The sequence below is a fragment of the Poecilia reticulata genome, chromosome 5 (assembly GCF_904066995.2).
Source record: "Poecilia reticulata chromosome 5, P_reticulata-male-v2, whole genome shotgun sequence".
NCBI classification, from domain to species: domain Eukaryota; kingdom Metazoa; phylum Chordata; class Actinopteri; order Cyprinodontiformes; family Poeciliidae; genus Poecilia; species Poecilia reticulata.
In genome coordinates, this window is record NC_088834.1 from 10368042 (window position 1) to 10390394 (window position 22353).

General features: G+C 39.1%; 1 protein-coding gene across 13 annotated transcripts in view; it reads right to left on the reverse strand.

The window, feature by feature from the left end:
- Positions 1 to 8986: 8986 nt before the first annotated feature.
- Positions 8987 to 22353, reverse strand: part of r3hdm2 (R3H domain containing 2) — a 50573-nt gene continuing 37206 nt past the window's right edge. For 9 of the 13 annotated variants that reach the window (XM_017304911.2, XM_081607000.1, XM_008408456.3 and 6 more), the window contains 13 exons: positions 21254 to 21489; positions 19904 to 20079; positions 19339 to 19437; positions 17911 to 18204; positions 16695 to 16830; positions 15170 to 15327; positions 14743 to 14882; positions 14481 to 14581; positions 13055 to 13224; positions 12713 to 12857; positions 11671 to 11765; positions 11048 to 11132; positions 8987 to 10491 (listed from right to left, as the gene is read on the reverse strand). In XM_017304911.2, the coding sequence (XP_017160400.1) occupies positions 10109 to 10491; positions 11048 to 11132; positions 11671 to 11765; positions 12713 to 12857; positions 13055 to 13224; positions 14481 to 14581; positions 14743 to 14882; positions 15170 to 15327; positions 16695 to 16830; positions 17911 to 18204; positions 19339 to 19437; positions 19904 to 20079; positions 21254 to 21489 (2218 nt within the window). In that variant the 3' untranslated portion in view covers positions 8987 to 10108. The remainder of the gene's footprint in view (positions 10492 to 11047; positions 11133 to 11670; positions 11766 to 12712; positions 12858 to 13054; positions 13225 to 14480; positions 14582 to 14742; positions 14883 to 15169; positions 15328 to 16694; positions 16831 to 17910; positions 18205 to 19338; positions 19438 to 19903; positions 20080 to 21253; positions 21490 to 22353) is intronic. The other 4 variants (XM_017304915.2, XM_081607001.1, XM_081607002.1 and 1 more) reach the window with 1 other exon arrangement.

The window sequence follows — 22353 nt, forward strand, 5'->3', positions numbered from 1 at the left end:
TACACACAGGACTAGAATTAGATGACTTTTTACAGCAGTAATTACAGAATTAAATTGTATTCGTCTGTGTCCGAGTAAATGAGACTAAATGCATATGCATTAGATTTTATTAGTTAAAAAAACACATAAATTCCCTTCCACTTCACTGTTGTTCTAATGTTGACCTGTCACAAAAATCCTAATAAAATAATTGAAATGGGTGGCTATAAAGGGAAAAAATGTAAGTAAAAAGTTGAATAGGTATAACTTTAGCAAGGCTCTGTTCATACATGCATATCTCAAAACACCATTCCCTAAGGAGAATATTTTGATTAGGACTCTGCACACGGACTGTGCCATATTCCTCCAGCTATTTTTATATATTTATATATATAAATATATATATGTCGCGTTCATCTTGCTGCAAACTAACAGCAGTCAGCACACGTCAAAATAGTATCAAAGCCGACCTCAACACAAAGACCACCATTTACATTTGGGTCCTTTTCTCGACAAATGCCATCACTTTTTCTCTATCAAAATCTATGGCATGCTGGGTAAATTTGTCTGCACTTTGTGTTGCTTTGACAAGACAGAACTCCAACTTCATGGCCGACTGAGTTTGTGTGATTAAAGAGATGACAAGCAAAACCATCTGCTTGTCACATCCATCTGTCATCACCCAGCATTCGCCATCAGCCGCACATCACTCAAAAACAACAGCGAGTCATAGAGAAGAAGAGGAGGCAGGGGGGCATACACCATGATGCCTCCGAGTGGAAAAGCTGGATAAACAGGGAAGTTCACAGCTGAAAGTTGGAGAGGCTGTGAGTGAAAGTAAATGAGGGGAGGAGGGTGCAAAGACAGAGCGAAGGGGTGACAGAGAAAACTACAAGACAGATGTGGGTTTTCTACATCTTTGCTCATCTCTGAACTGACTAGCTGATGGCTCCCTGTGTGATCTTTGCACAAATGCCTGATAGGAAGTATCCTCTTGGTTCCCTACAGAATTCACATCTCACCAAAGTGCCACTTCCTCTACATTTTCTCACTCACTCCTCCCATTTTAAGACAAAGGGTTTCCTTGGCACCTTCGTGATTGGTAAGTGTCAGATATTTCCCAAATAAAGTCACTTCCAGACCTTTTGGGTAATTATTTGGGAACATTTATCAGAAGTCTTTCAAAATATGAAATAGACTACAGTCAAGATTATTTTACAGGGATCTTTTACCAAAGTGAGGTAAAAAAAATGAAAAAAAGAGAAAAAGGATGATTGGGACAAATGCTCTTTTTTAGTGTGTCTAAATGTATTTACATGTCATTCAGTCTGTGCATCAGGACAATCTGTGTCAGTCTCTCATCTGGCCAGTTCAGACCACAAACCAGACGTCCAAGCACGTCTCTTAATTACAGTTAAATCAACAGAAAATATTAAATGTTTCAGTGAAAGGTGTGGAGGGTAATTTAATGCAATGTTTAAATCAATTTAAATTGACAGTTTAAATTTGCTTTCAGTTGGCTGAAACTACAGCTGCAATTGGTGCAGTAAGGCTTTGTATTTAAAAAGAGAATGTCAGCATTTTATTCATTTAACTTATTGGCCATTATCCATTTAATAACAAATTACTTTAGGGGTGTTTCAACAGTGACGCTGAATGTGAGATAGGCAACAGATGCAAACATAAAAAATGGGATTTTTAGTTATAAAATCAGAGCAATAAAATTAGAGCTGATGATTCAAGGCTACACTTCATAAGAATCGTCTCCAAGTTCAAATTTTAAAAGGATTTTGCTGATGCAGACTTCTTTGATGTCCTGCTTTAGAGCAATATAGAAGAAGAACAACTGCAGCTGGGATTAAAATCTGGCGTCTAATCAATAACTTGTGGCCAATCAACAATAAAACCAAATTATAGCCACTTTGGCATTTGAGATGTTTTTAACATTCACTTGTAATTAGGAAATAAAGCAGCTTGGAGACAAAATTAGCAAGGCAGAGATGGCTTGCACTGAAGTGTTAGTGGATATATTGAACAAAGGCTGCTGAATATGGAGCGCAGAAGCAGGAAGACCACATAAAAGTTCCCTGGATGTGGTGAAGGAAGATTTGAAGAGAGTTGGAGGGACATGAAGGTGAGAGGGGGAGGAGATGAGCTGCTATGGTGACCTCTAATGTGAGCCACTGGACGAAGGAGAGGGAGGGTTAGTCCCATCAAAGTTTCCTAAATCCTTTCTCCAAAAACAAATTAAATCCAAATCTTATTTGTGATGGCATCTTTACAAGCCTCTGGGGGGCAGTGTGTGAAGGTAGCTGTGCCAGAGAATGCTTCACTAGGGGTAAATAAGCACATTTCACAACAGATAGTACAAACATAAACCAATCTTTGTGATTAATATGCAGCTTAAGATTAAGAATACTTTCAAATTCTTCCCTTTCATATATATATATATATATATATATATATATATATATATATATATATATATATATATATATATATATATAAAAAGACCGGTATTAGCTTTTCTTTCTAAGAAGTCAAAAGATCACACTAATAGTCAAGCCGATACGAGTGTGACCTCTGCAGGATTACAAGACAAACTGCTTTGGTCTGAAGTCACTAAATGGTTAAAACGTGATGTAAATAAAACAGGGGATAACAACAAAATGGTTGTTTCCTTTAAAGCTAGGCAGAGATTAAATCATAACATCTCCAAATATCTCTTAAAACTTTGAAGCAAACATGCATTTTTTTTTTTCACCACATGCACACTCGCACTGCGCAGTTTTGTTCCTTGGGCTATTATTCCTCAGTCATCTTTCGTTTCTTTTCTCTCTTTTCCTTTCACCTTTCGCCTCTACAATGTCCTCACATCATCAGATAAAAACACAGTCAGCAAGGGGGCCTTTGGGGGTTTGTGGGAAAATCAGCCCTCATCTTTCATCTCCCTCTTCCAGCCCCTGATCTCCCTCTCAGCTGTCTCCTTCTCCCTCTTCCCCCCGTCTCCTTTTCACATCATCCACTCTTTCTCTCTCCTTCTCTCTCTCCTCCAGCAACTTTCTCTCAGTCTTTTTCCCTCTCCCTCCCAACTATCTCCAGGATTATCGATTTAGCGCAGGCTGTGATTGAGTCTCGCAGGGTGTTATGCGGCCCTAAGGTGTCTTCTGAATGGAGAGCATCATGAGTTATGGACTAACTATAGTCACTCCACCACAACACCTGAATCACAGACAGACGCTGTATCATCCACACCTCCCACCCCCGACTCTCTCTCTCTCTGACACAGACACACACGCCGACTGAAGTGATTAAACATGGGGAACGTGTGATCTCTGCTGAATAAAAGTAGATTCGATTGAAGTGCTGAAATGGACATAGTGAGGATATCTGGAGTATTACACCTCACCGGGACATGGCAGCACAAGAATGTTGCATACTTCTACTCTCTAGATTTCAGATGAAACTGGCTGACAGTGCGGCGTGCTAACAGGTGAAGTCAAAGTTTGTTTTAGCAAACAATTGTGTCCTTCTGGAGATGTTGTTAGAGTGGAGCTTCTCTCCCTCATGGATATTTTAGGGGAAGGTAGTCCAGAGAGTTTTAAATGGAGGTTATACCGAGTAGTTCTCAGTGCACAGTATCTTAGCAGCAGTAAATTGCAAAAGCAGTCCAAAAAAATCAGCGTGATATTTCCATTTAGGAATTAAACTAGTTAAATACATTGGGACTCATTTGACTTAAACCTAAGAAAATTATAGTATAACTTTTACACTGAGTCAGTTTTGCATCATATGTTTCCATTGTCGTAAAAAAAAAAAAAGTCTAGTCCAACTCTGTGACTCTTGTGTTGCAAAGTAGAAAAATAAAACTGTACTAAAACTGGATAAGGTGGTCAGAACATTTTAGTTTTGATTTGATATTGATTCTCGTTATCTTGGTCTGAAATTAAAATGTCTTCAATCATCTGAAACATTTTAAAAAGGCAAGCATAAAAAGTCTGAGAGGGCAAATGCTTTTTCAAACCAGGGCAGATGAGTCTTTTATGAAAACCAATTCTCCAATCTGAGAGAATATCGGATGTCCCACAGCAAAGAGCAGCCGACCTCACATCTGTACAGGCTAAATAAGGTTTCTGATTGACAGAGTGAAATTTAAAATTACGTTTTGTGATCTCCTGCCAAAATATTCCTTTAGCTCATCTGGCCATGTTCATTTTGGATGTTTTTTTTTTTAAAGATTCCCCCCCCCCCAAAAAAAAATGAGAGAAAAAAAATCAACAGGTAATTTTCTAAATTGTTCTAAACTTCAGTAGTAATATGAACAGGCTGCTTTTGCTCCTCTGAATTTAATAGCATTCACCTGAAATGGCGAGATTGATTTCAGAGGCCAGGTCGACCTGACTCCTCCACCAAACCCCTCGGTAAGCCTCATATATTATTGATGATAGTTTGGGGAACCTACAATAGGCCTGCATAATTGATTGAACAGCATTACTTTCAGCATCAGTCGGTCGCAATAGTTTAGTGTTTGTTTCTAAACTCAGGCTCGGCAGGTTGTTAACCGCCCTGCGACTCCACATCCACACACACCTTCCTCCCCAGCTCCGTTCCTGCCCCCAAACGCAAACCGCTCATTGCAATTCGGGAATGCTATTAGGATTGGCCCCAGAGTCGGCCTCTGCTTAGCAAATAAATAATGGTAATGATGATGATCCCTCATCTTGTCACTGGGGCTCTCCCCAGGGGCCTGGGTGCAGGTGGAGGGAGCCTCTCTTGGCCTAATTGGTTCCAACCCTGCAGCCTTCTCTCCAGCCTCCGCTGCTTTTCCGCCTCCCTTTCTCTCTCTCTTTCTCTCTCTCTCTCTCTCTCCGTGGGCCTCAGGACTCAATCTGTAAACTTGTCTTGTCACTTTATGTGTATGGGTGTCACCAGCAACCTTCAATTTATTACTGCACACGGATAAAATCACATGTATTAACCAGCACTTATGTATTTATGTGCCTTGTTCGCCTCTGATGGACAGACAGGATGGAAAACACCCACAGGCACAATTTAATGCCACTGCCACTGTCTTCCCCCGTGGTAGAGCAGCTGGTTTTATATTAACACCCTGAACAGATTAATGGTGCCAGTCAGGAAAGTGTCTCTGTCTGCGGGACTGTCTGGTCCAAAACGCTGACCCCTGACACCGTTACCTACATCATTACTTTTTAAAAATAAAAATACAAATCTCAGCTATTTCTCAGGAGTTGCTTAAAATGTAAGGGAAATTGAGATTAATATTCATCCAAATGCAATTAGATAATTGAATTGTAACACCTCAGTGAAAAATGGAGGGGAATAAAAAAGGCGTGTTAAGCGTTTATTAAAAGAATCATGTCGCCTTTTTAATTCAGTGCTTCAGAGGATTGGTGTGAAATCATGAAATTAGATAAATTTTCACAAGAAAAAAAAAAAAAAAAAAACCTGCAGGAACCCAAAAGTAAAAACTTTCTAAAAAATACATTTTTAAAAGCTTGATGAAAAGTCTGGGGGAAAAAAAAGGAAATGTTGCCCCTGACACCTGGGGGAAAAAAAAGAAAAAGAGAGAGGTGACATTAGCATCGGCCCAGTGAAGAGGATTTGTGAAATATTTCTCTAAAAATCAATACCTTCTCTGCTACAGTAGGCAAAGAGGATCTCTAATATAGTTTTATGTTATTATTTTTCCTCACACATTGCAACATTTCTCAGCGGCTGGCGGAGGGAAGATGGATTTTCTCTTCGACTTGATGCTAAATGTGATTCTGAATGTGGCGGTTCAATGAGATGATGCAGAGCCTGCGCTCTTTAAAAAGGGATGCGTCTATCTCCACATCCACGGCTGCAGCTTGACGCCCCACAAAGTTGTATATGTTTTTTTAATGCTTGCAAAAGGCTTTTCTGGTACAATTTGCAAATGGCACACTTATTGGTTCTGTGATGGATGCTGTAACACAAATCAGGAATTTAAAGAAAGGAGGATGCTTATTTAACATTTAGGTTAACTAAATGCTAGAAATTCAGATGTCACTCTAAACCTCAAAGCTGCTTTAAAAGTTTTAATCCCCAAACGTGATTCTTCACCAGTTTCACCACACCTTGTCTTAGTCTTCCGAATAAATTAAAACTCTTCTGTCATTATCAAATGCTGGATCCCAGCAGTGTGTTAAATTGGGTTAGTGGCAGTTTAAGCAGGGTTTGCTTTCTTTCCAGTACAACAGCGACCTCTGTTGGATAAATTTAGCAATACATTTTAACGGCAAACAATCACCTTTTAAATGTGTTTTAGTTTGATACATTTATACTCTTGTTTCATTAAGATGAAGCCAAAAATCCACCTTTTGCTGCAATAGCTTGATGTAGGAGTCTTTCAGTTTCACTTTGTGGGGAGAAATTTCACTTTTGCGCAGCTCTCTTATGGTTGAGCCATATTATTTCATATCAGTTCTGCGTCTGGACTTTTATTGGGTCTTTCAGTCATTGTCCTGTTCTATGACACAGTTTGGAGTAAACTTCAGCAGTCAGAAAGATGGCCAAATATTTGCGTCTAGATCAGGGGTGTCAACATTTTTTGACAGTGAAATTGTAAAGTTGAAGGTAGAAACAAAAAGAAAAAAAATCTCTTTTTTTTTTACGCAAATAAGCAAAGACACATTAATGTTTATTACTATTACATTTTCTTACTTGCTTATCAAAACAAACAAATCAGTCTGATTTTTGTAGAAAAACAGTTTGTTTTTCATAAACATAAAAATAATTTCTGATGTTTTCACATATTGAATACAATTACGTTACATTTTTTGATGTTTTCTTTTTTTTTTGTTTCATTGGGAAAAACAGGATATGGGTCACTGAGTTAATAAAATACATCTGCTAAAACTGATTTTGAGTAAAAGTCACTGGATATTTGTGATCCTATGAAATTAAATTGAAATAAATAAAAAATGAGTAGTAAAAAATAGATTAGTAGTTTATGTTTTAACTAACATTTTCATTAACTAGCGGGAGATCGGCACCAGCAACCCTCCCAACCACACTAAGGGACAAGGGTGTAAGAAAATGGATGGATGGATTTTCATTAACTTTCCTCTGTTTGTCGTCTTTACTCACAAGTGACCGTTGCATAAAATCCTTCGGAGGGTCACAGATGTCTGATGGGAGGCACTTTGGACATCTACAACTGGATTGGAGAAGATGATTAATTTGAATGGATGTGTTTTGTCTTGTGAATTGATTTAAATAAACTAAAGTAAAACGTGAGGCTTCAAATGTTCCTGAAGGTTACAGATGAGCCTTTGCTTCCATGTTTACGTGAACTGGAAATCTGCTCCTCGGTGCACTCCTTACAGATACAGAAATTCTCCTGGAGTGAGCAGATTTATTGCCACACTTATAGCCGTCTCCTCCTCAGTGCCCTTGGCCTTTCACCAGTGTGCTCACCTACACACAGCGACACCAAACCACCCACAGACACACACCAACAAGCATTTTGGCAATCCTCCTTCATCCCTCCTGTCTGGAGTGGCAGGGTCACAGGAGGTTGGAGATGACAACACAGCTGCTGTGTTTTTCTTCCTCTCAGTGATTTGGTCCAGAGCGGCATGAAGCGGACGCCGTTTCCCAGTGGGAAGTGACCCGTGTCTGAGGGGTTGCTCTCTTCTCCAATCAGAGGAGTGCTGAAGCCTGGCGGCGGTACCTGCGCAGGTCTTGTGGCTCCTTTCCTCTGACAGACGGCAGACGAAAGGAGGAGGCGCGCCTGGGTGGCTCGTCATCCGAGCTCCGCTGGACATGCGAAGGAGAGGAAACTAAATAAAGAGGGGACAAATCTGCTTCAGCATTTACAGGAGCACGCGAAGTGCAGCTGATTCAACAAACGATGATTAAGTGATCAGGTAGAGGACTGAGGTGGAATCTTTGCCTTTTCAAGCCTGTGATCAGGAAGGTTTTCCTCCAGCATTCTTGATGGTCGTCACACAGTAAACCAGTCTAATTACTGGTTTCCTGTAGCTGTTAAAATGCTCTGCGTTCTTTTGAAGACCTGCAAATGCTCCCGTCTCATAATTCACTAATTTGTTGGTGAAAAATGATTAGGTACATATGTTAGCCAACAATGACACAGCTCAATAAGTGCCAAAATATTCAGCGTTTCTTCATATTTTTGTTCAGCTGTTTTTTCTTCTTCTTAGACATACTAAAGCCTGTAGTTGTGTCTGAGCAACAGATCGAACCGTATGCTCACATATGAAAGCTTTTGATCAATGTGCAAAGGCTAAAATGCTAACATATTCCTCTGCTCATGGATAGGCTGGTATCCTGTCCAGGGTGGGCCCCACCTTTCACCCAGTGACCACTGGAGATGTATTGTGTTCAACTCTGTGTGTGTGTTTACAATACATCTGCAAACACACAACCACACACTCAACAGTATTTTTACTCCGCAACTTCACTTGTCGTTACTAGATTCTTTGTGCCATAAAGTCACATTGGTGTCGTGCCGTTTTGTGTTGTGCTCTTTTGCAACTCCCTCTGAAGAAACAACACATCTGCAGTTTCCTTTCTTAACACCTGTGAGTGTAGTAACTCTAAAAGCAGTGCCTTCACCTACAGCTTATTAATTGACCAAAACTCTTGAATGGGATTTGATTCACAATCCTAAGGAAGCAAGTTACCCCCTGCTGATACATTTTCCTTCCACTTAACTTCCCAGTATTTATGCTTGGATAATGAATGTTGCCAGCAGTGTTGAAGCCGACAGTGTTGGTCTTAACGTTTTTGAATAAAAATCGTTTTGGTCTTATGTAAAACTAAATTCTTTACTAATATTTAGGGTTTTCCTTGACTTTTACTGAACAATTCTTAAGACGCATATCACTGTGTTATGAATGAATTCTTGAAATAAACCATTTCTGATTATATTCTAATTGATTGAGATTCAGCTTTAACCAAAACTTCCATGAATTCAAACAAACCACACGACGCCAGGACGTGTTTTCATAGATTTTTTGACTTTTATATTTTTAAAAACAAACAAAAATAACAGATTAAATAAAATTTACAGTAGACATATGCAATCATTGTGCACTTTAACTACTTCTTCTGATACGTTCTGCACGGCTGTCAACGAAAAACGCAAACACAATGGGGACGTCGGGGACGAGGTCGGGGACCGGACGGGGCAGTCTTAGGGAGAGAGGAAGAGGGTTGAAGAAGTGAGGTAGAGGGCAGCAAAGAGGAGCAGGGATGAAGAAGGAAGGAGTAAAGGAGAAAAGGAAGGCCTAAACTTCGTCACTCGGGAACGAAAGAAAAATCACTGAATATATAGTTTTCTTTAATTCCTTACATCACTTATATAAATATATTGAACCCTCAAAAAAGGAAAACTTCTGCGAAATAAAGAAACGGCGCAATACAGAAATCCACAACAGCAGTAAGGCAAACAGAAAGCAAGAGAGGAGAGCGCAGTGACACTACATGAGAGGAACAGAGAAGCAGAGAAAGAGAGGAGGAAGCGTGAGAGGAGAAATGGCAGCTTAGGAGAGCAGAAAGAGTGCGCAACTCTGCGTATGAAAATTTATAAATATGTGAGATTCAGAGACAATCGGGACGCGGCGAGCTGAGGAAAGAGAAACGGAGGGAGGGAGGAGGAGGAAAAGGTTTGACTGAGATCGACTGTCCAGTGTGTTTTTGTTATGTGCTACGTGACCCTGTTACCTGCACTTTGTGTATCTGTCTGTGTCTTTTGGTTTGTTTGCGTGTGTGTTTGTGGGTGTGTGTAATTGTATCATGGCAGCACACATTCCACGGCAACAGTGAAACACATGCTTGCGTGTCTTGTGTGCTCTTCTGCTTTATAAATACAAAACAAAACCAATGAATAAAAACAAAACAAAAATCTGATTTGCACCCAAACACCAGCCACCTCATGATTCACACCTTCTTCCCTTTTATACATTTGACACATCATTTAACTCAAGTTTTTTTTTTTCCATTTTGATTTTAAATTGTACACTAAGAGCAGTCCCACTCAGTTGTCCTTCCTTTTCCACCAAAAGTCTCTGTGTCTGTCTCTGTCTGTCTGTCTGTCCTCGCCCTCTCCTCTCGTCTCGTCTCACTGAGAGCTGGCTCTCTCTAGCACACGAAGGTCATAGTTCTTTTTGGCAGCCCGAAGTTTGAAGAGGCTGGCTCCGCTGTTGTTGAGTTTGAAGGAAGCACTCTGTGCAGCCATGGTGGTGGGGAACACTGCAACTACTGTGTAGAGGTGCGCTGGGTCGTGGCCGTCACCCTTCCCTCCCCCGGCTCCCATGCCGACCCCAGACATCGCGCTGGCTCCGACACAGGGGCCGCAGCCTCCGGCTACTCCTCGGCCTCCCTGGGGTTCCTTTAGCCACTGGATCTTAGCGCCGCACATCGACAGCTGGTTGAAAAGCTTTTCGGCCTCCGGACGTGAAATCCCCTCCGGCAGGTCGGTCACCTCGAGTACTCGACTCACAACTGGATGAGAAAGAAGCAGAGATGAACAACATTTTGATTTCAATTCAAAAACTACCCAAAAGGGGAAAAAACTCCACAACTTGCTTAATACTTTCAGCAAGTTAAATACAATTAAACTTTAGATGACATATCTTGTTGGAGTGATGTCTAAAGAGACAGTAGCTGTAACAATAAAGCTTGCTTTGAGGTCAGAGAGCGACATGTAGTGATAAAGAACCATTTCTGCGATGGAACAGGGTCATCTCCAAGGTTACTGGTATTATTTTTAAAAGAATATTACAAGCCGTGTCACACATTGCATTAGTAGTGCTCAACATTTGATCCTCCCATGTATCTCTTCATTGTGATGCTTAATTTATGAATGCTAACATCCCAAAGGGGAAAATATTCCAGTGGTGATTTTTAAAAGGCAGCATGTCTTTGCTGCCATGTTAAAGAAATGCTGGTAACATGACTACATGTGCATTAATCTAAGGTCTGAGACATACTTAAAAAAAACCTACAATACCAGCGTTTTTAAATAAGATACCTGTGTCTCATGCAGTTTCCAACTTACCAACATCTGTGGTGCCAAGATCTGTTGATGCAGATTTGAGTGTTTGCTTCTTTCCTCGTGCTCCGTGTTTGATTACTCCTTGGCCCTAAACACAGGAACAGGTTTTAGAGAGCTCAATAATGCATTGCAATAACTCTGCATAACACCAGGTGGCGACATAAGCAACAAATGGAGGCCTTAACCCTGTGGTGTCCAAAAGCAATCCTCAAGCGCTGCTGTTCTGAATGTTTTACATCTTTCTTAGCTTCATTACTTAAAGACACCCTGAGGAGGTAATCCATGTAGTCAGATCAGCTGTGTTAGATCAGTAAGATGCATAAAACATGCAGGACATCAGCCACTGAGGACTGAAGATGGACACTTAACCTGCAAGCCTGATCACTCTCCTTGCATCATGGGAGGAGAGAGTTCAGGCCCGTCACAGACAAGAAAACCTCTCAGAGTTTATCATCTTGTAATCTAGCAACAGAGTTTGCTTCATTTCTTCCCAATAATTCAGAAGATTCGACATTGTAAGTCTGTGGAAGAATATTTATTAAAATGGACAAATCATAGCCTGAATTTATCCCTAATGAGGCAATATTTGATCTTTTATTGATATAAAAAGAAAAACCCAGACTAACCTGGTGGGAGTTATAGGAGGACTGGCCATGCATGAGGGGTGGAGGACACAGGCTGTACTGGAGAGGCTGCCCCAATAGAGAGTATCGACCGTCACCTGAAGGACATAAAACGCAAGTCAAGATCAAAACTACAAAGTTTAAATGTTTGATTTGAAATAGCTGTGTTCATTAAAAAATAGAAAAAAAACATCTTCACATTTCCACAGCAGCAATTTAAAGCTTTAATAATAATAATAATAATAATAAAAAGAAGAAGCATATAAACCACAAAGGTATTTCTATTCTTTAGCAGGAGGATGATTTTGGTGAATGCAAATGGAAATGCCCAACAAATTGTTTTTCTGAGATGCTGTGCTGTACAGACGAGAATGTCAGACTGATGCAACACCAGGTTTCTATGTATAATGGTGATTTCCAAATCTTTGATCTATTCATCAGTAAATAGGCTCAGAGTTTAAATAAATATAGGTCAGAGGACAGACATGAGGTAAAGTCATGTAGAACGTCTGACCCCATGATGCCAGTCATTTCAGCATGCTGAGGCGGAGTGATCTCACTACTAGTTTGAGGCCAATAGCCACCTGGTCAAATTTAAAGGTATGCATGGAAAGAAAAAAGGCCATGTCATGGTGGGGGGTTTATAAACACAGCTAAAACCCAAAGATAGAGAAGGTTTTTTTTAATCCAACCAGATTTTGATATACAACATTGTTAGAATTTTTTTAAGTGTAGGAGTACTTGATCATTAGGAAATATTTACAAATACGAGTTTTATTATTCTCGAGATAAGAATCTGTCTGTGAGAAATATGAAACATGACGTGGCATAAAGTTAAGGATTCATACTATAAACAAACTTTATTTATCTCTCCATTTAGGGTGGAGCTACAACTGCAGAATATCTGGTTGTACAAAGTACAACCTCACTGGCTGGTTGTCAAAGATAAAAACATAATTTCTTCACTCTCGTTCTCTGGACATTTTGTCCAGGAACATCAGGATCTGATTTCATGAGGGTTATTTATCTGGACCTTTACACGCACCCTGAGCCGGTCCTCCCGGCCGTTGAAACTGGGAAATAAGGGGAAGTGGTCCGAGGCCTGGACATACGCTGTTGAGACTGCCAGAGGGAGACGGAGTGGGGGACTGCGTGGGAGAGGCAAGGGGACTGGTCAGCTGAGTGCTGGCCTAAATAAAGAAAAATGAAGATTAGTATGATATTGGTTATTAAGTGGACAGAAGTTTTAATTCAGAACCTACATACTAAAGTAAATCATTATTACAATTGACCAGAGAAGGATGATGGAGATAAGAGAATAAAAAAAGGTATTGCAATAACAAATAGCATTATTCATAATCAAGAGGGGTTTGATGCTTTTGTTTACCTGTGGAGTGTTGTCAGGTTTGTAGAGCTCTCCTTGCTTGCTGGGCCGCTGCTCTATGCTGTAGTACTTGCACGGGTTCCACTGAACAAGAGGAGGATTCTGGGAAGGCTGCGGTCCGTTGGGGACACTGAGTTGCATGACCATCACCCCAGGCCCTGGAGGAGCCACTCCTGAGGGAGCAAAGCAAAGATAAAGCCAAGATAAATGGATGATTTATGAGTTATGAGACAGGGAAGGGCTGACCTTTTCTGTGACCCTGTGCTTTTCATGTGCAGCCAAACATATTAGATTTAATTCAGCTTAAATGTAGCTTCAAACTACCCATTGAAAACAATGTTTTCTTTAACATGTCACTAAAGGCCACTGTAAAATTATAAATGCAGAGGATGGATTTACAACTGCAGGAGTTGAAATACAAGGAATAATTTATAGTCAGACTTCAAAACAGATTTATTATAAAAATGTCAAATATTTTGCATCTGAACCAACTGAGCCTTGTTTAAAAATGAGTATTATTTCTGACAACAGCCACAAGTTCTCAATCCAATGGAGAATGCTTGGAATGCAGTATTAAAATCATGAATATTCCGTAAAAATGTCATGAGAATATGGAGAATTTCTAAAGAATGTTTCTAACACCTCACTGAAACTATGACATAAAAGGCTAAGATAGTTTTAAAAGGATCAGAACCAATGTACTAGGAAGGTGTACCTAATAAAGTGACCAACAAGAATATATTATAATGAGAGAACTGTAGACAGGCTTTACCTTTATAACACGTGATTTACAAAAACACAGTTCATAAAACAGACTGTAAATAATAGAACTAGAGATAGTGAAGTACCTGGAATAACAATCAAATGCTAAGACTAACTAAATTTAGTCCTTAACTACAAGATGAGCCAAGTTAACTTGTGAAGAAATATGCATATAAGATCGCAGAGTTAAAAATAAGATCAAAGGGTAGCTTGACACAAACAGAACAGAGTGAAGGACAGCATGTCACATGATAGAGTGACTATTGTTGGAAACAAGTTCAGGTTTGATCAGGAGTAGAAAAGAAAAAACGTGTTCGGTTTGTTTTCTTCAAACATTGCCCCTTTCAAGGACATTTATTTACAGCTCACGCCACAAACCTGAGTGACCTTTCCCCACAATACCTTTCACCTAGTTTTACAAACCACAGATGTCATTCTATTACTGTCTGATGGCTGATCAACTTTCTTGTAATCTCAGTTAGTTATGCTGTAAATTTCAAATCAGGCATTTTCTGAGTCTAGGTGACGTGTACAGCCAAAGTACAGACTTAAAAAAATAAAACAAATAAGGGACTTTTGTATAAGAGTAAAATATTTAACAAACAGTTAAAATGAATTCTTTGTATTATTATAATTGATAATAGTACTTCGTGACAGGAGGCCATACCTGAATATTGCTGTTGCAATGGTTGAGGGTTGCAGGGAGACGGTGACTGTGTGATCTGAAACTGCTCTGAGCTGGGAGGCTGCAGGTAACCTACTGACGGGCTAAATCACAAACAAGAATAAAAGCTAAAGGTTACTTTCTAAAAGTAAAAAAAGAGAAAATGTTGGTCTGCAGCAATCAAAGATGTTGAATTAATATTAAAAAGAATAACATTCAAATTATATGAGGTCAAGTGGCAAACATTTCACACAAATCCTTGTACCTTGTGCTATTTTGCTGTGTGGGTGTAATAACACTGTAGTAGACAGGCATAGGCCCCTGGACAGACTGGCTGACAGGCACCATGACCTGCTGCTGGTACTGCTGCTGCACCACTTGCTGATTTTCATTTGCCACTGGCACCTAACGCAAGAAATGGAAATATTGAGTGGGAGGAAAATGTAAATGGTTTTGATTCACAAGAGTACTTAAAGTCAGACAATGAGTTACTGTTTCATCGTCAACTTCAAATTTTAATGCTAATCAAACCACTTCAGATTTCTAAACATTTAATTCAGTTCCAAATATATCCCCACTGCTGCAACAAATGTGTATTAGAGCTACAGTGAAGTAGAGCAACTCTGCAAGCTGTATTTATGCATGATTTCTAAAAGAACGACATAAAACAGACAAATCAGAAGCGCACAAACCTGATATGATGGCATTTGTGGGTATTGAACCATTATACTTTGCATTTGGCCTCCAATACTCGTTCTTTGGGAACTGAGCAGACCAGGATTTGGAGGCTGCTGCACCCCCATCATGTTCTGATAGCTTGGCTGCTGGCTAGGCATCATGGTCTGAAGACCTGATGAGAGCACAATACAAAAACAGACAGAGGTTTGACAAAATATTTGATTTCATTTCAAATGACGTATTAAAAATGCAGAAAAACCATGTGCTTCATGCCAACTTAAAAAGTAAATGATTCTCATTTGATCAATTATATCAATAAATAATTTCAAAACATAAAAGTTTATGGTTTATCAATTTATGAGTGTTCACAATTAAATCCAAATGGCAACTATAGTTGATGCAAGATCTCACTGACCTTAGTATTTATTAGCCATGTGGACGGGCAGACTTTCATTTCAACTCAAAGTCCATTTCAGCCGTCAACAATGTTTATCGCCCAGTATATTAACACAGACCACCTTTGCATAGTGTAAATTAAAGAGTCATGCCGTGCCACTTTTTCCTTGAAAGACACAGAGCTGAATATTGAACTGTGCCAAATTTACTTAGCTGAATAATGCAGGGAAAAGGTTGTTTAAACCAAACCTTTCACCTGGATGACTCGAAGTAGGTCAGAGACAGCAAGTCTATTCATCGTATATTTCAGTTTTAAGTACAATACTAATCAAATATGTTAAATATCCTAAAAGTGAAGATTTGTCAAAGTAAAGATTGTCATGACAGACAAATTATTGAATATTACTAATAGCAACTATAACAAACACAGAGAATAAGAACATGCAGATTAGACCCCTTGTAGTGACATGAGGGTCAGATCAAAATAGTGCCAACAATCGGTATTTGAAGACCCTGATGAAACAGCTTTCATAAGAAAATTCAACAGGAACTGAAGTGAAAAATGTTACAACAAAAATGATCAACGGCTGTGGAAGAAGATAGCTGAAGCAAGATGCCAGTTAATTAAAGATAATGGCTGAATGAGGTTAAATTTTCTAACTTTGACTGAGGTCATCTGGTTTGGCAAATCATATCTCTCCTCTTGTGCAGTTGATGTTCTTTGATGTCCCAGTACGTCCAGTACAAGTCAGGAATCTGGGTGTTGTTCTAGAGAGCAACCTCACTTGAATGTCAGAAAAAAACTCCTCTCTTTTCTCTGGTCTGTAGCTGATTATTTATTTGGTGTTTAATATTGAGTTACTTTTGAATCTTAACTCTGTTTTATTTATGTTTATTACAGTTTTTATTCAATTTACTATTTTAGAATTGTGGATGTGATTATGAAGCATTTTGGTCAACTGACGTGTTAATCGTGCTGTACAAATGAATTAAACATTGATATTAAATGTGTCAAAGCAGAATTATTTTCAAATCAAATGACAAATAAATGGGTGTTTAAGGCGATGCACCATGAGAACACAGAGCTTTTTCAGTTGAAGTAGAGACCGTTTTAAAGTTTGCAGTACATCAAAATGTACTGACCTGACTGCTGATTGGGCGGAGGCATTGGTTGTGTGCGTTGGGCTTGATAAGACACCTGGTGGGATATAGGTTGGGACACGCGGTACTGCTGTCCTGAACTGGCGTACTGACCAGGAGGGTAGTATGACACCTGTATCTGAGGAATGAAACAACAAAAAGATCAGAGAAAGTCCAGTTGAGAAACAAGGCATTGCATTAATCCCCAATTATTATTTATTTGGTTAATTTTATTGCATCAATGCACATCCTAAATGTAGTGAAAGTATATGTCATTGGGACTTTTAATTTTAACTCAGCATAACATAGAGTAAGAGTTGAGCAAGCACTATTCTGAAGCCCATGATCAATATTATGATTCTCATTAAACCTGGAATATTAGATTTTAGCCACAGGGGAGTCAGCAGAAATGAGCTGTGTGATGTATCCCCCCCTTACAAGTTGCCATGGCAAAATATTTCATTGCTAGTTTCCTCATTCTGCAAAAGTAGAGGGTCAAAAGCATAAGAACTGGGGTTGTGCTTTGTATGGCAAAGCAAACCAGATTTAAGCCGTTTAAAATTAAGAAAGAAATTCAAGGTCACAGTCTAATAAACTCAAACTGTAAGATGGCAGTCAGAGCCAAAAGCTATCAAACATGTAAAACAAAACATATCTGTTATTGGATTGTAGCAGCAGGTTGTCTGAATTAGTTATTGAAACAATGTTGTGAGATCTGATTAAGAAAACAACATAGACATAACCTCACATCTACTGAAGAAAAGACTGATAACTGATAATCACTAAATAACCGTCTGCAACTCCAAACTGATCCAGTAAATTAAAGTCCCATTTACTGAAGTGTAACTTTCTGGGGAAGCTTTCAGAATATTCTTGTCCATATTGTCCTTGTTGCCAGTCACACAAATACGTTTTATTTTTATAACAACAAGCTGTCTGTGACAAACACAATTAAACCTGCTGCAGTGGAGAAACGGAAAATAACTTTCCACAATATTTCCTGGATGAAAAACATATCTGCACATGTAAGTTGTATTATTTTCTTCTTTAAACATGTATTGAAGCCCATGAAAAAATGTTTTACATCACACACCTGCGATGTAAAGAGAAATATTTTTGAATACCGATGTTAGGACCTACGCTCTTCCACCAAAAGTTTAAAGATGAATTTGAAACTATATGCAACTCCAGTAATCAGACGTTGGTTAAACCCACATACCTGTTGCGGTGGAGGGGGCTGGATGTAGCCCTGCGGCGGTGGAGGAGCCTGTATGACAGTCTGGGATGGAGGAGGCGGAGGCGGAGGAGGATGCGGGTGTCCAGTATTGGGCTGGTAGCCAGATGGTGGAGGCAAAGGCTGGCCTGTTGTAGCCATGATGTAGGCAGGCTGGGGTGGGGGGTGCTGCGATAGCACAGTGGGAGGGGGCTGATACATGGGTGGGGGCTCAGGGTTCTCGCTGGAGCCCTGCCGACTCAGAGTCATTTGTGTGAACTGGGGTGCCAGCTCATCTCCCTGGAAACAATGGGAATGATTGGAATGGAGGGTTTCAATTATGGCATACACTCCAAGTGAGGACATTCAGTACAGCTGGATCTGGAGTTTCATATTTTACAAACTGACAAAGTGATCATAAGACTCTATTAAAAATATTAATAGCTTCATAGCATTTCTGTCCAAAATGTTATTGGAAACCATCTGTTCTGAAAATACTCCCGTCATCAAAATGTTTGTACACATGTTGTTTCAGTCCTACTTTACAGTGTAGGGCTGAATCAATTGACTGGATTAATTAATTATTGAAATAATTGTCAAATAACTTAGTAATTGATTATTGATAAGTATTTTTGTGAGTATACAGACTCACAAAAATGTGATTTTGCTGGAACACCGCCGCATTCAGAGCAACGATTAAATAAAAACTGCAAAAAAATATATAAATCTTGTATTTAAGATAAAAAAAATACAAGGGTATAAGCATGTTAGTTATGCTTATACTAATTATTGTAAAGTATAACTGGAAAAATCAGCAGATTAGGCAAATTGATTAGTGACTGGTTACTAAAATAATCGTTAGTTGCAGCCTTATAACAGTGATATAAGTTTTAAACATGAGCAATTATTAATAGCTGGTCATATGTCAATTTATTTGCTGGCTGCCATAAAGCAGCAGAAGAAAATCACAATGAAAGGACAAAGCAGAACTTCCATCGCTGTTAAAGAAAAAGCATGCAAGTTAAAGACCACAGCCATCAAAATATTCTGTGTGGACGTATAGAAAAAAAAATAGTAACAAATCTAAGTCTGGAAATGTTCAGCTGAACTTTAATCCATAGATCAAACGCAATCTTGTTCCAGACAAAAAAAATAAAAAATCATTAATTTTTAAAAGCCTTCACCCAATTAATTTTTTCACCACTTTTGCTACATCTATTTTAGTAAAACTGATTAAGACGTGTCAGTGTGTACTATGGAAAGAAAACTAAGGCGGCTAAATACCCATCTAATAATAATGAATAATAATAATGACAGCAAAAAAGCAGAATGAGCTTTTTTAGTAGAACAACCCTTTATGTTTGAAGATGTCAGCCTTGATGTAATCTATGACTAAAGTAACAGAAGTAATGAAGTTACAAGAGGCATCAGTACCATTGTGTACTGCTGGGGAGGAGAAACTGGCAGGAGAACCTGGGGGCAGGAGGGGCTGGAGTAGGAGACAGGCTGAGAGGGCTGCAGAGACGCCACCGGCTACACACACCAGAAAGAAAGAGCAAGTGTACAGGCAGAGGAAAGAAAGGCAGATAGGAGGGAAAAATGAAGAGAAGAGAAGGGAAGCAAGAAAGAATTATGAAGACAGGAAAAATGAGGGTTAGAACACACTGGTGAAGTTTTAATGAGCAGAAATGAGAGAAATGGAAACTGAAGCAGTTCTTTAAATATGCAAATGCAACACAACCCATATTTAAAATAAAATGTTTTAACTACAAAGAATGAAACAAAGGGAAATGTCTAGAAATATGGTTGTATCTTGTTATATCCAACATAAAACTGCATATAATCAAAACTTCAGCATCGTCTCAGGATTACCCACCTTGTTAGACTCTCAAATACTACAAACAGCCGATTTAAAGACTGTTCCAGTTTGGCCTTTAAACATTTAAAATAACTCTATTTCTCATTTGTTTTTTAATTGTAATGAAATCGAGGCTCTTACCTGAGCAATCATGTGGTTGCCCATGGGGTGCTGCTGTGGGGTGGGTAGCAGAGCGGTTTGGGGTGGAGCCTGGGGCTGCGGCTGCTGTGGCGGCTGCGGCGGGCAGGGTAGGAGGCTACGGCTGGACTGGGAGACCGAAGGCAGAGGGCAAATATCAGGACTGACTAAGGGCAAGCCTGGAAAGGAAAAGGAGACAGAAACACCACGTTTGCAGTATATTATTTTCCACTTTAGGCTACCAATAAAATCTTCACAACCGAGTATAACTTACAAGTACTAAAAATCACTACTTTGGTATTATTAGTAATAAACAACTGAATTGAATGTCTATATTTAATTGTCTTCAAAGAGCCAACAGCAGAGTCAGCTGTAAATATTGCTGTTTATAGAATGTTTCATCATTAACTGGAAGACACCCAGGTGATACATCATCCTGTCCTCAATTAATTTTGATTTAATTGAAATGTGCATTTTTTTAAAACTTGTTTATGCACAAATCATAACTAAAGGACTAGAAAAAAAGCAACAATACAATGTTTTCTGGTGAAGAAATAACTAGTACAAGATTGCAACTATTATGATGTGTTGTGGCTGTCGTGTTGCTTTGCTACTCAGCTTTTGCATTTTTATAATTCGAAAGTTATAGTGCTTTGAAGTATTAAACCCAATGGGTTTCTGCTTCTGTCACATGTTTTGCTGCCACATAGGATATAAATTCCTGTGTGAAAATGAGTCATAAGCCTCTCCTGGCATCTGTGGTGCTAAAAAAAAAAAAAAAAAAGGCTTAATTCAATCCTCAAACAGCTTGGTCCGCAAATCACAAAGGTCTCATAGAAAACAAAAGTGTTTCATATAAACTCTCACGTTTTTAGTAACTGATAATGGACTAGGTCTGACTTCATATCAGGTACTTTCTGAAAAGTTCAACAAGATTTGATAAATGGCCTTATTGAGTCTGCATGGTTACTTTGGTCTATGCAGGCAAAATTATTAGGCCAAGTTTATATTCATTCCATTTTGGGGTAACCTTGTATCAATGGGCATTATTTCACTTATTGTTCAAACATTAAGATGGATGATTTTTCTTTAACTCAGTCAATAACTTTAATAACCATCTTTGGTTCTTAAAAATATACAGAAAACACTTTTCTAAGGAAGATTACTTTGCAGTGAGAGAAGTTTCTATTACTTGTAGTATTTTGGAAAACCCCAATATATACAGAGTTGGTCTGTAGTTAGAAAGACACATGTATGCAATTAATAAAAGTTAGTTTAACCTAAAAGTTACTAGATCTTAGGCCTAATGAGATTTACTGAACAGACCCAAAAGCTTTTTTCTTCAGTCCCTACCAGAGCGAGAGCCTTTGCAGCTTCCCTGTGATCCTTTGTTGCTGCCAAGGCTGTCCCCTCTGGTGAGGATGGAGATGCCAGAGAAGCTGCTGGCCTTCGTCACGGGTGGTCGAAGGGTGCGGTTAGAACTGTCTGAGTCGGTACTGCTCCAAGGTCGTGGCTCCAGACACTTCATATCACTGTCTGTGCTGCTTTGACGACTGCTTGATGCTCGACTGGAGCTCTCACGGTTCCCTCTAAAAGACAACAGAACAGGGAGGATCAAGATTTTACAGTGACCACTGTACAATAGAAACAGTTGAGTCGAGAAATGAGGTAAAGTTATCAAGTGCAAGAAGTTAGCAAAAATAAGCAGAGGTAGAGAGTCAGTTGCACTTAAAATTATTCAACCTTTTAAAAAATTATTCTTTGGCAAAATAAAGGAAATCTTTAGTTTTATGATGGTCCTAATATCTTTTCAGATCTGCAAGGGATCACTGTTCCCCTTGACAGTACAATGATACCCAAGCTTCAGCTTCCTTACAGACAGAACAACATTTTCTCCTAAGATTTCCTGATAATGAAATTCATCTTGCTCTCCATATGTTGCATGTGTCCAAGCCAGAGGGTGCATGATGTTATTTTCAGCCTATACTTATTTCAACTACCGACATATCACGGATCCATTGAGATAAAAAGGCTAAATTTTGATTCATTCCACCTCTTAGCAGAACCTCCATATCTGTTCGGTTTAGTAATTAGTAATGCTACAGGAAATTGTAGCAATTGTATTCTATTCTATTGTTGTGCATTTTGAAGATCAGGCATGGAGTATTTTCAGCACTTTGGCATTTATACTGGAAACTGAAACCAGCTGCTGTTGCCACCAAGTCTTGGTGCAAGTCTTTCAATTACTCAAGGGTTTCTGAGTACCTGCCACCTCAGGAATCTCATTTCAGCCTTGGTAGCCTCCTTGTTCTTCCTTAGCTACATAAATAGCAACCCGTGCTTCTAGTCATAGGAAAATTTTGAGACTTTTCAAGTTTTCTGGTCCTTTCATCTCCTTAAATTTTCTAAATGATTCCTTCGACTTAGCCGTATTTCTAACATGCATTCAAATG